At 42.8% G+C, this 15,545-nt stretch overlaps 1 protein-coding gene across 3 annotated transcripts in view; it reads left to right on the top strand.

The window, feature by feature from the left end:
• CMIP (c-Maf inducing protein) overlaps positions 1–15,545 on the top strand; it is a 172,485-nt gene that overhangs the window by 138,001 nt on the left and 18,939 nt on the right. For all 3 annotated transcript variants that reach the window (XM_048816455.2, XM_048816456.2, XM_075118441.1), the window contains 3 exons: positions 341–444; positions 1,019–1,123; positions 2,382–2,735. In XM_048816455.2, coding sequence (XP_048672412.1) covers positions 341–444; positions 1,019–1,123; positions 2,382–2,735 — 563 coding nt within the window. The remainder of the gene's footprint in view (positions 1–340; positions 445–1,018; positions 1,124–2,381; positions 2,736–15,545) is intronic.

Genomic DNA, 15,545 nt, shown 5'->3' on the forward strand with positions numbered 1-15,545 from the left:
AAAAATTGCACTTGAGTGTGCAAAAAGAGGGCCGTGCATATGCAAATTGGAACTCATGTATAAGTACTACATTTTTACATGGAAGGTCATCTTCTGCATGTACACACATATTTCAAAGGTGTATCTTGGGTGACAGAATTTGAAAATATGGCATCATTTTTATTATTTATCTGTATGTATGGTCAATGAACAGTGGTATCTGCCGTTCTCTTGAAGATGTCAGCATAGTGATTAAATGAATTCAAATGTCCCTGGGCTGATCTCTGTTGAAAACACACAGTTTTAACATACATTGCAGGCATGTTTCAGCGGCTTCACTGAGTGTCTCCTTTTTGGACAGGATTTTGGGAAGTGCCCTCGGTTGAGGCTGTTTACTCAGGAGTATATTCTGGCTCTGAATGAACTGAATGCCGGCATGGAGGTGGTGAAGAAGTTCGTTCATAGGTTAGTAACAGTTAATTCTATGGAGTATTCTCCAACCCTGTAAACATATTCCTCTTTGTGGCTGAGATGAAAGAAAGGAAAAAGTATAATTTTCCTTGTGGATAACCATGGAGTGGCCAATGTTTGCTGAAACGCTGTCGGTGCTAGCAAGCACCAGGAAAAACTAGAGGTTCATCAGCACAAATTTTCCCACTGAGGGCCTGATCCTATGCCAGTTGAAGTCCATGGGAAGACGACTCCTGATTTCAGTGGGCTTTGGATCAGGCCCTTAAGTGAGAACTCTTATCTAGTGTACAGCTATTTGTGAACCTTCATGGTAGTTTTTCTTCAACGGGGCTACAACAGTACTACAGTAAATAAACTCAGGAGCAGCTTGATCCAGTTCTCAATGCAGTCGTATTCAGTGGGAATTTCTGGGGTTAAATCAATCTTACTGAACTTCCCCGAATCTCTGTCCCCTGTTCTGGGACCCCTCTTTGCCTAAAAATGTTATCACCTAGAGACAGCTTCATTACAGTAATGTCGCCTTTAGGTTACTTCCTCCCACCCCCATTGTTTCTTTTTTATTTTTCAGCATGCACGGTCCCACTGGACAATGCCCCCATCCCAGGGTCCTGCCGAATCTTGTAGCTGTCTGCTTAGCAGCCATTTATTCTTGTTATGAGGAATTTATCAACAGGTCAGTTTGACTTTTCCAAACTATGTTCTGCTCATTTACAAACACTGGTGGGGTGGGTGGGTGTGTGTGTGTGTGTGTGTAAACGGAATCAGGTGTGTTGAGCCCTTACCCTGTTGTATTTGTTCCCAAATATCCTGTGAGAAACTGAGCATGTCCTGTGAGAGCTGAGTACCCTTGATTCCCATGGCTAGGCCCCCTTGATGTAATCCACACACTGTGAGATAGATAATGCAGAGATGAGGTTTCTCACAAGTCCCCAGTGTAGAAAGGGGGTGTGCAGGCCTCAGCATCTTTCAGGATGGTGAAGCTCAACACCTTCTAGTGCTCATCTTCCTTTGCACCTTCTGTCTATCCCCTTGTAGGGGAGGCCTGCAGTTGTGACTAGGTCCTGTAGAGATGCACAAGGTAAAGAGGCTTGCCAGGCATCTGCACAAAGGCCCCTTCCAGTCTGGGGCGGTGTATTCATGACACTGGGACAGCTCATGACCTGAAACGACGAGCTAGTTGAAATTCCTTAACTCCAATGCACAGTGAATGTCTTCCCCCACACGGTGAGCTATACTAATAGCCAGGAGACCAATGATCTCTAAAGAGGTTTAGATATCTGAGAGGAGGCCACATGTAAATCGTAGTGTAAATTTAGCTCCGTACCTGGGTTGGTTTTCAACTGCAGTCTGTTGTTACGAGACGTTTAACTGGTCAGATTCCAGTGTTACCACAAGATCGATGTTAAAATGGGCCTGGTGTCAGGCTACTGACGTACTTTTACGTTTTTTCAGTCAATATCAAGGGCTCTTTCTGTTTTTGTTTCCTACTCGTTTATGCCTATCTGATTTTCCCCATGTGTGCTGGCTGTCTAGTAGCCAGCAAAATTTTCTAACTAGAGGACTGCAGACCAGAGTCTGGACATGTACTATATTTAGTTGCGCACTTGTGCATGAATTTAACGTCAGCTTCGTGTAACTTGGGTGAGAGTGCAGCATTCCCCGCGCCTTTATGTTGAGCTGGCACAGCAGTCAGACTGATGGAAAGTACAAATTCTCACAGTATAAGGGCCTGTGGAATGGTCCTTCTGGGGCTTCAATAGTTTTCATCGAGGTTTGTAATACGAATAAAAAGGAGAATCGTAATCAAATGGGCTGGGGTAAAATACAGTGGGCAGTTGCAACAGAACTTGGCTTCTCAGCCCCACTGTCTTCCCCATGTTATGTCTGTTATGCTTGGCTACTGACGTTATAAGTTTCTCTTTAAAATGCAGTCGAGACAATTCTCCAAGCCTGAAGGAAATTCGCAACGGCTGCCAACAGCAATGTGACCGAAAGTCTAACTTACCCCTCCGGCTTCTCCACACGAGTCCTGACCTAGTCTCTCAAGAGGCCACCTTGAGCGAATCTCGCCTCAAATCAGTCATTGTCACATCAAACGAGATCCACGTGGAAGTGGAGCGTAACAACACAGCTAACCAGAAGATGACGGCCAATGTCGGCAACGATAGTGAGCCCAACTTGATTGACTGCCTGATGGTCAGCCCCACCTGTAGCACCATGAGCATCGAGCTGAGTGCCCAGGCAGACAGGATTCTTGGCTGCTACGTGGAAATACTCAAAATGCTGTGAGTGACTTTTTACAGCCTTTTGTACGTTGTCGTCTTAGCAGTTAGGGGGCTTTTCCCAGAGGTCTGTCTCCTCCAACATCTGTGTGCAGCTGGCAAGATAAAACAGGGTTGTAAATCTAATGTGAGCACTGAAGTCCAGTGCCTGAAAGAGGCATCTGGTGCTGCCAATAAATTCTAAAAATAGTATTCGGAGGATGAAAATGGAAAGCTTATTTGTACATTGAGACAGGATATTGTTGCTGGCAGCTATTGGTCATTTATTACCCACAAAACATTCCCATTTCACCCTTCTGGACCACATCGGGATTATTGAACACAGATTCCAGGGGGTGGAACTAGCTTTAAGAGACAAACTCCTGTTTTAGGCCAAGACCCTGTGTTGTGATAAGCATCACAGCACCCATTGGCCTCAGTGGGAGTTGAGTGAGCTCAAGTGTCCCTCAGTAGGAACTCAGCTCTTCACAGGATTGAGCCCTTAACGTATTGCAACTCGTTATGCCTGGGTTTTGTAGGTGGTTCAGACTTCCCTCCCTCACAAGCTACTCTGTTGATTAGGCAGTCCACATGGTACAATGAAACCCAGATAAATAAATGACTGCTAAAGAAACCATTACAGAATGCTTGTGATAAAGATGAATTAGAATTGAATTCCATACACTTAGGGATATTTTGACAAGGTCTCTGAGACATGACGTTGCCTAATCAGGCTAGTCTTTTGGATAGGTTTCACTGGAGCAAGTATACTTTCAAGAAGGATTGATACTAAAAGGATTTTCAGCACTAATTTTTTGGGGTGGAAATTTAGATTATCAACTGGATGAATAAGTAAAATCAATGGATAACACGAGATGCATGGTAGAAATAAAAAAATTAGAGTGGAACATGTATTCAAACAGTGAGGCTGTGTGACCCAAAGGGATTGAATGTTAGGATTCCTGGGTTTTACACTCAATTCTACTTCTGAGTTACAGTGTAATTCATGGATTCCAAGGCCAGAAGGGACCGTTGTGATCACTAGTCTAAACCTCTTGTATAACAAGCCAGCGAACTTCCCAAAAATAATTCCTAGAGCAGATCTTTTAGAAAAACATCCAATCTTGATTTTAAAATTGGAGTGATAGAGAATTCACCATGACCCATGGTAAATTATTCCAGTGGTTAATTACCTTCACTGTTTAAAATTTGCACCTTATTTCCAGTCTGAATTTGTCTAGCTCTCACTTCGTTGAAGAGCCGATTATCAAATATTTGTTCCCCCTGTAGACACTTATAGAAAATAATCAGGTCACCCGTTACCTTCTCTCTGTTATACTCAAAGGAGCTCAGTCTATTTACTTTATCACTGTAAGGCATGTTTTCTAATCCTTTAATCATTCTTGTGACTCTTTTCTGACCCCTCTCCAACTTATCAACATCCTTCTTGAATTGTGGACACCAGAATTGGACACTGTTCCAGCAGCTGTTGCACCAGTGCCAAATACAGAGGTAAAATAACCTCTCTACTCCTACTCGAGATTCCCTTGTTTATTCATCCAAGGACCACATTAGCCCTTTTGGCCAGAGTGTTGCACTGGGAGCTCATGTTCAGCTGATTATCCACCACAACCCCCAAATCTTTTTCAGAGCACTGCTTCCCACGATAGAGTCCCCCATCCTGTACGTATGGCCTACATACTTAGTTCCCAGATTTACATTTAGCCATTTTAAAAGGCATATTGTTTGCTTGTGCCCACCTTACCAAGTGATCCAGATTGCTATGTATCAGTGACCTGTCCTCATCATTATGTACCAATCCCCCAGTTTTTATGTCATCTGCAAACTTTATCAGTGATGATTTTATGTTTTCTTCCAGGCCATTAAATGGCATAGGGCCAAGAACCGATCCCTGTGGGGCCCCACTAGAAACATACCCGATCAGTGATGATTCCCCATTTACAATTACATTTTTGGACTTATCAGTGAGCCATCTTTTAATCCATTTAATGTGTGTGCCATGTTAATTTTATATCGTTTTAGTTTTTTAATCAAAATGTTGTGGCTACTGAGTCAAGTGTAAGTATATTACATCAACAATATTACCTTTATGAACCAAACCTGTAAACTCTTCAAAAAAAAAAAAAGTACCAGAGTTCATCTGATAATTTATTTTTCATAAACCCATGTTAAATGGCATTCATTATATTCGCAAAAAGAAAAGGAGTACTTGTGGCACCTTAGAGACTAACCAATTTATTTGAGCATAAGCTTTCATGAGCTACAGCTCACTTCACTTCATGGGATGCTGTAGCTCACAAAAGCTTATGCTTAAATAAATTGGTTAGTCTCTAAGGTGCCACAAGTACTCCTTTTCTTTTTGCGAATACAGACTAACACGGCTGCTACTCTGAAACCATTCATTATATTACCATCCTTTAATTTGTTGTTGATTTAATCTCATATCAGCTGATCCATTATTTTGCCCTGGGATCAATGTCAGATTGACAGGCCTATAATAACCCAAGTTATCCTGTTTACCCTTTTTAAATATTGGTATGATATTAGCTTTCTGTCAGTCTTCTGGAACTTTCCCAGTGTTCAACAGTAATGATCCAGCAAGCTCCTGGATTGAAATTCAACAGTAATGATCCAGCAAGCTCCTGGATTGAAATTCAACAGTAATGATTCAGCAAGCTCCTCAGCCAGGTCATTTAAACCTCTTTGATGCAAGTTATCTGTACCTGATGATTTTAAAATGTCTAACTTTACTGGCTGCTGTTTAGCATCCTCCTGAGATGCTAGTGGAATGGGAAGAATGTTAGCATATATGACTTGACTATATCATCTGTGTTTTCACAAATACAGAACAGAAATATTTATTGAACAATGCTGCCTTTTCTGCATTATTATTGATAATTCTACCATTTCCATCTAATAATGGAGCAATACCATTGTTAGGAATTTTTTTGCTCCAAATATACTTTAAAAACTCTTCCTTACTGTCATTTTTTTATTTTTATAGCTGCTTTCATTTCCTCTCTAACAAGGTTTTTTTTCTTTTTTAAATCAGTACAGCCTCCTTGTTCGATTGCTAGACATCCAAAAAACCCACAAAGTGTTCCTAAACAATTCCCAATTATCATTCACATTTTTCTGATTAAACTCTTCCTCCCGGCTGATCTTGCTCATAACTATTTTCAGCTTTGTGAAATTGGCCCTTTTAAAGCACCAAATGTATATAATTTATTTATTTGTTACTGGTCTGGATTTTATTCTGTTTACACATTATAAATGTGATCAAGTCGTGATCACTTGTACCTAAGCTATTATCAATGTCTATTTCTGTGATCAATTTCTCTTTATCTGTCAAGAAATGGTCTAATATAGAATTACCCTGTTAGCTGCAACACTTTTTGAGTTAGGAAATTGTCATCTATAATGTTTAGAAATGTTAAGGATGTTTTATTGCTGGCAGCATGAGACCTCCAGCATATGTCACTCAAATTGAAATCCCTCATGATTACACAGCTTTTTCCCCCCTGCACATTATAAATAGGTGTGTAAAGAGGTGGTCATCCTGTTCCCCAGTATGATTTGATGGTCTGTAGCAGACATTAACTAATATCGCATCTTGTGCTTTATCTGTTAGCACATTGATGTGTAACATTCAGGATCATTTTCTTCTGTGTCTGGGAAATAGATAATCCCATTGCTGACATAGAGTGCCACTCTGCCTCCCCTTTTGCCCACTCGGTCCTTCCTAAATAGGTTATAACCATTTGATTTTTAACGTGTCAATCATGCAGATCAGCCCACCAGGTTTCAGTAATACCAACTAGATCGAATTCGTGCTCATAAATAAATGAAAGTGGTGCTGGGAAAACCACTAAAGTTTCCCCATTTTTAATGTTTTAATAATACAAGGTGTTGTGAGGGGTAAATAAGTGAGATTTGAGATGTTTGGGTTACAAGGCATTGTGGATGAAATCCTGACTCTGCCAAAGTCAATGGGAGTTTTTTCACTGACGTCAGCGAGGCCAGAGTTTCATTAAATAAGTGGGCAAGATTTCAATATGTACTCCCTGGAATTAAATAAATCAAAATGTGATGACTGAGGACTTCCTAAAAACAAGAGCCAGCAGAGGGCCACATTTTCAGAATTATAAAAATGCACGAGTATGTTTTGTGTATGCCGTTACCACATTTGCATGTATACATGCAGACATCGCACACTTTGATTCTATGCAGACAGAGCCTGAAAATATGGGCTATACAATTTATTGGCAAGGCAAGTTAAATCCAAGATGGAGCTGTCATTCTCCTTTTTAGCAGCAAGCTGCTTTAATACAAAGTTTTGAGTAGGTTCCTCTTTGACTAGACTCCTCTTTCCTGCCCCTTAGAAAAGTTAGTGTTCGATCAACACAGCATTTGGCTTTGGTTTACATGGTACCTTGAGAGTCTGTGTGTGCATAGGTAATGCATGAGACATACCTCATATTCATCCCAGTCCCCTTGACTCTTGATACTTTCCATAAACACCATGAACTCCCAGTCCCAACGCTATCTTGGGCGCTACTCATTTTTCTCATTAAGCATTGATTGTTTTATTGTTTTCGTTTCATCATGCAGCTGACACAGATTTTATAAACACATTCACTAACGGGCATGTTCTTCCTTGTGGTTTACCTCCAACTCTCAGGTTACCCATATGAAGCATCTGCATCAATCTCAAGTCTTGTACAGAGAACTATGATTTCATTACAGACTGTACATTAATATACAGTTTGTGACATGATCCACAAGTATTTTCAACAAGCTCCTCAAATGAAACAGTGGGGATGGGGAGCCCTTATGGCTGGGGGGGGGGGTGTTTGTGTGTGTGTGTGTGTGTGTGTGTGTAATTGGCCACCCTGGAGACCCAAGTCCACAAAATGAGTACAGCACATCACCAATGGGTACAAGAAAATCAGTGCAAGTTTCTTCTGACTGCCTTGCCAGTATGTCCTGGTCCTGACACAAAAGGCACTGCTTTTAACCTAGTTCCAATGCCCTTCTATTCCCATTCAGCCCCTCCTCTCTACTGAGACTACTAAGAAAGTTGCGAGTTAATGTCCCTCAGTCATTCTGGGTGTTTTCCCAAACCCGTCCTGAACTAGGAAGTTCCACCTGCAATAACAGTCATTATTTATTTAATGACTATATAATTAATTTAGGGCGTCAGGGAGTAATCTATTTAGGCTAATTTTAATTATTCAAAGTCTCACAAATAAGAATCCTTAACAATATCTTCAGTAAAGGACATTTCCTGTTCTTCTTTCTCCTGAACACTTGGCATTTTTGAATCAAAGAACCTTTGAGCTATTAAAATTTAATGCTATTCAGTAACCTCTAGAATAACTCATACTTCTGCAACACGGAAGCTTGAGCACCTGTTTGACAAAATTCATCTCTAACCAAGTTCAGTTTTGTCATCCACATTGAGATGACTGTGATAGAACCAGGAATGGTTGATGATTTCCATCATCATCATACAAAAGAAAAACCTATACTAATTGTTTGACATGTATTGGAAGATGAGGAATAGTCTGGACAGATTTTAAAGAAGCTGTATTGTAACCTGGAATACAAATATGCTTTTTGTCCTCTTCGTGATGGTTCAAACTCAGTATCAAATAGACTCCCACAGATCCTGGACTTTGATGATATCATCAATACCAGCCAACCCGCCTCCCCCTTTTTTGAAAGACAAATAGTCTTAATTTTTTACTTTGAATCTATGGTAAATTGATTGAAAATTTGCGGTTGAGAATATTCAGTTAGAGCATCCGAGAGCTGCCTGCCACTGTCCAGTGCCTGGTTTAAGTGATGATGATTCCCATACACTGAAGAGTTTCCTGTACAGTAAAATGTTTCTTCCACATGGAGCAAATTTCCAGCATAATGTCAGCAAGGTCTTCTCCCAGTTGCAAACCTGTAAGGAGGGAAACATCTGCTGACAAATTTGGCTGTCTCTCAACTTCAGCTGACTGATTTAAGCTCACATGTTGAGATCTGTACATCCACAGCAGAGGAAAGGCTGCCTGCAGCCTGACTCACTGGGGCACCACTTGCAGGTGGCACATGTATGCAAGTGTCTCCGGGATTGCTTAGTCTTCAGATTATGTGGGAGTTCTCTTACCTTTTAGGGTATATAAGCAATTATGTTATAAAGGAAAAAAGAAAAATGTGTTCCCCAATTCATATCTGGAGACATCTACTGTTGTCAGTCAGGCTAATATGTAAGTTAAAATAGCGGCTAACCCAGTTGCAAGAGCAGAATCCACTAGGAGAGGCAGCAGCCACGGACGGTGCTTGTGAATTTTCCTGTGACCATCTTTCCTCTTTGTTATTATTTGTTTCCGTTGCTGTCCACAATGTGCTAGGTGCTTTCGGAACCTAAAAGAGGCCCCAAATATCTCTCGATGTGGGCCATGCCTGTAGGTAAGTACAGGACAGAGTTAAGTCCAGCGGCAGAGATGCCTGGAGAAACTTACATTGCTGCTATTTGAGCTTTGTATCTGCTGGGAACATTAGAGGACTTCACTCTCCAAAGCTGTCAATCCAGCAGCACTACATTTGCCTTTAAAACAACAATGCTGAGCATAAGAGACTTCCAGCTCCTTTTTCAGACAATGGCAGCAGCATTTCTTACTGGCCCAAGCGAGTGCCCAGTGAAAATGATTTCCGCCCTGAAGTTCCAGTCCATGTGTGGATCCACACTGCCCCAAACTCCAGGTTCTCTTACTGCACACATGCACTGCAGCTTCCCCAGCCTCTTCTGCATTCCCCAATAGGTCAGCACCATGCCTTGAATATTCCAAGCAGATTCTCTGATGTCATGTTTATCAGGGTTGCCCTGGGCTGCTAATATGTTTTGGATTGTTTGCGCTGCATATGACATGTGGGCAGATTTTCATTTTGGTGAAAGGTGATACCTGGAAAGGAAAATGTATTATGTCTGCAGGCAGATGATTGTGATGGCCCTAAGTCAAATGCAGTTTAGGCAGAGATTAATTATTATTGGTGGCTAACATTCTGGACTGAGAGACAGACAGTTTTCTGGGTAAGTTACATTGTTTGCAATGGCAAGTGGTCACTCTGACAGCCTTCACACGTTTAGCACCTTGATACCCAGTCTGTCCCTAGCTTTCCATGGACTCTGCCGATAGCTTCACGCTCAGTAACACACAATCCGGACATTAATTTTTGCCTGATTTGGGATTTTAAACTGAAATCCTGAATAATGGCTGCACTGGGGCTGCTTTCTCGCAGAGGCCCTCCATGGGATTAAAGGCTTGTGATTAGTGAGTTGGAGCTTTCAGTTCAGCAACCACTGAACAGCTACGTGGGAAATTTTGTCATACGCACTTTTCATTATGCCTTCTGTATCTTTGTGCACTATGCCTCCCCTGCTGTGGCCTCTTGTTAACATTCAACCAGAGATACTCCCAACTCCCTTCCTTTTTCCTGTTTTAAACAGCCCTGACTTGTCCAACAGGGCTTCAGAGCTTTTCAGGGACCAAAAAATGAAAAAATCAACCTTGTGAGTGCAATAACCTGACGGGATCTGTAGAGAGTGAGAATGTATTTGAAGAAGGAGTTGGTGTGAGGAGAATGAGACCACTCCTGGAGGCTTCTAATAAGTTTTAGTTTTCATCTTGTTATTTTTCTGCAGCGTTTATTTCATGTTTCCGTGGTCATGAATTGGCTGATACAACTAATTCTCAAGAGTGACCAGAAAAGGAGACTAGATGCATGACAAGATTCCATGTTCAGATTACACTTCTGTATTCCATGTTCAGATTACACTTCTGTAGTCCATGTTCGGATTACACTTCTGTGTCCAAACTCTAAATAGTTCACTTAAGGTAGTTTTCTTTTTTCCTGGTGTTTAAAATGGAATCTGGTTTATTACTAATGTTCCTCATAGACCTTCCTCCACAAATGACATGTACTGCTTGAAGTAGATAACATCCCAGCTTTAATATAGAGAGTCTCAGATTTCTGCATGACTCTGTCTGCAATGTCTCACTCTCTCTTCCCCTTTAATAAGCTGCTTTTTTCCTCCTCCCAATTTCTTTTGAAGATCAGCCAAAAAAAATTGATTAGTGCATATTATTCCTAATCACAACTCTCCAGATTGCACAAGAAAGGATTTCCACAGTGTAAAACTTAACCTGAGATGTCACAGTGACTTCACATATTAAACCTCAAAGTAGGTTTAAGCTTTTAAGCTTATGTTGGGAAAGATCTTTAGGTGCTTAACTCAAATGTGTATTGAAGAAGCCTTGAATGTCTTAGCCCAGTCTTTTGGCAATGGTCTGTCTCCTGGTTTAAAGGATCACTTTTCTAGTTGGTTGCACTGCACCTAAACATCAACAATATACGTACAGTAGAACCTCTGCTGCTGCCTAACTGCGTATTTCTGGTTCCAAATGAGCTGTGCGGTTGACCGGTCAGTTCGTAACTCTGAGGTTTTACTGTATTTAATCTCAAAGCTATTTGGGAGCACGTCGTAGACCCAGTGACAGTAATTTTCAAAATATAGCTGCAGATGGAATATGAATTGCAACTGTGAATAAATGGCTGTGCCCAGGAGGTAGGTGTTTGGCGTTGTCTGTCTTATACAGAGGTCTAGTGGTTAGAGCACACAGGACTCCCAAGATTAAATCCTGACTCTGCTACTGCCCGGATGTATTTTGCTTAACCTATTTGTGCCTAAGTTTACTCATCTTTAGAACAAGGATAATATCTCGCAGGCCTGTTGTGAGGTTTAATTAATATTTCTTTGCTTAAAGGGCCTGGAGATTCTCTAATGAAAGGGTCTGTGTCAGTGCAGCGTTTTTCTTGCATTACCACCAGTCATGCTTCCAGGCAGGCCCATCCCCAGGTGCTATTACATTTGAAGGCATTAACTCCTACATGGAGATGATGGAGAACTAAAGCTGCTGCTTTAAAGAATTCCTTCTTTAGTACCTGCTCCTCTGAAGCACATAATGGAGCTGGCTCGGTGCTATTCTTGTCTAGTGTCTGTAAAACTGGCAGTGCTGAGAGCTGTGCTCACAGTCCACAAAAGTGCTGTGTGTCTTAAGGAAGAAACTCTGTTAATGAAAGCTCAAAGAGTACTGTAGCTGCAGTGGGCTTGATTCTGGTCTCACACCGGTTGTACACGAGTGTAACTTCTCTGACTTCAGTGGAGTTGCTCCTGATTTACACTAGTGTGACAGAGGGCAAGATCAAGCCTGATGCCTTTTAGAATCACTGGCATAGACCTGAGGCTTTCTGTTGCAGAGCACCATAGCTTGACATGAGATTTGCTTTGTGCCTCAAGTACTAAAGATAACAAGAGGGTAATAAGTTGGATTTATTAGAGGACATAGCCAGGATTCTCAACTGTTGTTTGTTTAGAGTCCTAGAGAAAACTGAGTTAGGGGTTATCTGCCTGGACAATGCCACATTATGTGCTTAACTGACCTCCTTTCTCATGCTGACACCTTACACCAATTTATTTTACTGTTTCTTGATGGGGGGGATCTCTAAATCATGTCCCGAAACTCTATGTTGGCCACAGTATTTGAGACCCTTTGCCTGCTAGGAGGAGCTGCTCACAATGTAGATTTGCTACCTGATTATATGATCATGAAAAAGCAGGCTGCTCTCTGGAGTACAGGAACCAAAAATGTGTGCCTTTCCTTGTCATGTTCCCTCACTGAGTTACCCACGTCATCTGATGGAAATGTGCCGAAAGTGGGAATCAAACCCAGGTCTCCCACATGGTAGGGTGGAAGAGAGACCACTAGGATATGGGACTATCCTAGCTCACAGTGCTCTTGGATCACTCATCTGTGAGCTTTCTGTGCCTTCAGAATCCCAAGGGGTTGTGTGGTGTTTGTTGCTCTAAAGAACTGGAAGCTGTAGCAGAAAGGGATCCCAGGTTTTCCAGTGAGCTGGAGTCGTCATACTCTTGTCTGTTTATTTTCCTCCCTTAATTTGATCATTTTGATTGTCTTGAGTTGGGATTTCATCAGCTCCTTACATTGTTGTTTAATAATCCGATATTCATGCATGCAGATCTTCTTTGCATCATTGATGTTTAGTGGACTGGATTTTACTGTCTGTTAAACTGCGTATCTGAAAGATTATGGAAAATCTGTTTTATATGTGTTGGGTTGACTTGGCTCCACTAGGGAAGGCTGCTAGGGCGTTTGGACACAGCACTTGTCTATATTTTCTTTTCTCTGGGACAGAACCGCTTCTGCTCTTTTATAACTATTGAGTGGGTTCTTCTGTTTGTTGTCTCTTAACTGAGTGTGATCTTAGTGCTATCAGTACATGATGCACATCCGAGAACATTACGCTCTCTTCATCTCTGAAGAGACGTCATAATCTTGTGCCAAGTTTGAAATGAAGCTGGAGTCCCTAGTCTCCTTGCTTTTAAACCAAATCTGAAAGGTAACAGTGCTAGGAAGAGCTAAAATCTTTCCTACGCTATCTTTTTTAGATCTTCCACAGTGTTTGTCTCATATTAAGAGCTTAGCTTGGAATTAGCCTATGTTTCGGCCACGAGCTCCTGGACTTCTTACTAATAATAAGTGGGAGTGTTAGTATTTAGGACAGAGAACTGGGCATCAGGACTCTTGGGTTCTATTCCCAATTCTGCCACAGACTTGTCAAATCACTTACATTCTCTTTGCTTCATCTGACTCATCTGTAAATGGTTATAGAATGGTTGTCGTAATACTCTTTGCACAGCGTGTTGTGGGGCCTAGTTAATTAATTAATTGATGTTTGAGATCCTTTGATGAAAGGGCGCGGAGTATTATTCATACAAAATGTACCTTCCCTGCTTTTCCCTATTGACCCATCCATTCGAGCGGTTCCCACCTTGTGGGCGGATTGAGGGAATTGGCTTTCCAGTAAAGTACACTTACACTTGAAGCCGATCATTCCCTCTAGCCCAGTTCACATGAACATCTTCCTTTGGAAGGCACCTCAGATATGGTCAACTATGTCTACAGACATTGAAGATGAAAATAAAATGAATCAAGTAGCAGATACATCCTGCTAATGTTTTACAGAGGGGAGATATTTCCATTTGTGAATTCTTTCCCTTTTTGTGTGTGGGCTCAACTTAAATAGATCTCTTGTCCTCCGCCCTCTTTTGCTATCCTCGCCTACCCTCTCCCCAGACAACACTGCTGAAGTATTTTCAAAACAAAATGTATCTGTGCAAAAAATAATGTCTCTGGAAAATGACAATGCTGTCTTTTCCCTTTCATGATCTAAATCGGGTCGGCAACCTATGGCACACGTGCCAAAGACGGCACGTGAGCCGATTTTTAATGGCACGCTGCTGCCTGCCGGGTCCTAGCCACTGGCCCTGCTCAGCCCGCTGCCAAACCCAGGCCGGGCACACACACCCCAGCCTTCTGCCCTGACCCCTGCACCCCCCTCACACACACCCAGCCCTCTGCCCTGACCCCTGCATCCACGCACGACCCCAGCCCTGACTCCAGCACCCCCACACATGTCCACAGCCCTCTGCCCTGACTCCTGCAACCTCCTCACACGCCCCCAGCCGCCCCCCCCCCCCGTGCCCTGACTCTTGCACCCCCCCCCCCCACATTCCCACCCCAACCCTGAGAACCAAACTGGAACTCCTGCACACACACACACACACCCACATTCCCCCTGAACCCCTCACACCAAATGGGAGCTGCCCAGGTAAGTACTCCACACCCAAACCTCCTGCCACAACCCTGAGCCCCCTCCCTCATTCTAGCTCCTGGCCAGACCCTACACCCCAACCCCCAGCCTGTTCCTTCACCCCCAGCCCTGTGCTCAGTGCACTCCCGCCCTCAGCTCAGTGCAGAGAGAGAGGAAGAGAATGGGCTAGAACCAGGGAGAAGGTAGGTACCCATTCTATGTGGGCAGGGCAGGGATCCCAGACCAGCAGCGGGCTGAGCAGGGCCAGCAGCCAGGACCCTGGCTGACAGGAGCTGGCGGACGGAACCCCAGCTGGCAGACGGAGCCGCTCAGCCCACTGCTGGTCTGGGGTCCTGGATGCCAGCCCCGCTCTGCCCGCTGCCAGTCTGGGGTTCTGGTTGCTGGCCCCTTGCCAGCCGGGGTCCCGGCCGCAGGTCCCGCTCAGCCTGCTGCCGGCCTAGGTGAATGGAACCCCAGGCTGGCAGCAGGCTGAGCAGGCCGGCGGCGTAAGATCAGCATTTTAATTTAATTTTAAACAAAGCTTCTTAAACGTTTTGAAAACCTTGTTTACTTTACATACAACAATAGTTTAGTTATATAATATATTGACTTATAGAGAGAGACCTTCTAAAAACGTTAAAATGCATTACTGGCATGCGAAACCTTAAATTAAAGTGAATAAATGAAGACTTGGTACTCCACTTCTAAAAGGTTGCAGACCCCTGATCTAAATTAGCCCTTGGTCCTTGTCTGGTTTGAATGGCACCTTTCCCATGTGCCGAGGGTTTTAATTTCTTTTTCTTTGGGCATACTTTCCATTCTGGAGCAGAGAGTTTGGTTTGCCCTTTTATTCCATTGATTCCGTGCCACTTTGTTGTATAATGGAGTGGCCACCTCTGAGAGGCGGAAGAAAAAAGGGTCTAATGAGTTGTGAGTGCGCACCAAGTGAAGTTCACAGAAATCTCAAATTAACTATATGTAATTGTTTTATGAAGCAGGCCGTAAAATTGCACTTGGTACTTGTAGGGCAAATGTGATGGCAGCTTTGTAATCTGGCTCATTCCTCCACCATAAAAAAAAAAAAGG

Source organism: Caretta caretta, chromosome 12, assembly GCF_965140235.1.
Source record: "Caretta caretta isolate rCarCar2 chromosome 12, rCarCar1.hap1, whole genome shotgun sequence".
Classification (NCBI taxonomy): domain Eukaryota; kingdom Metazoa; phylum Chordata; order Testudines; family Cheloniidae; genus Caretta; species Caretta caretta.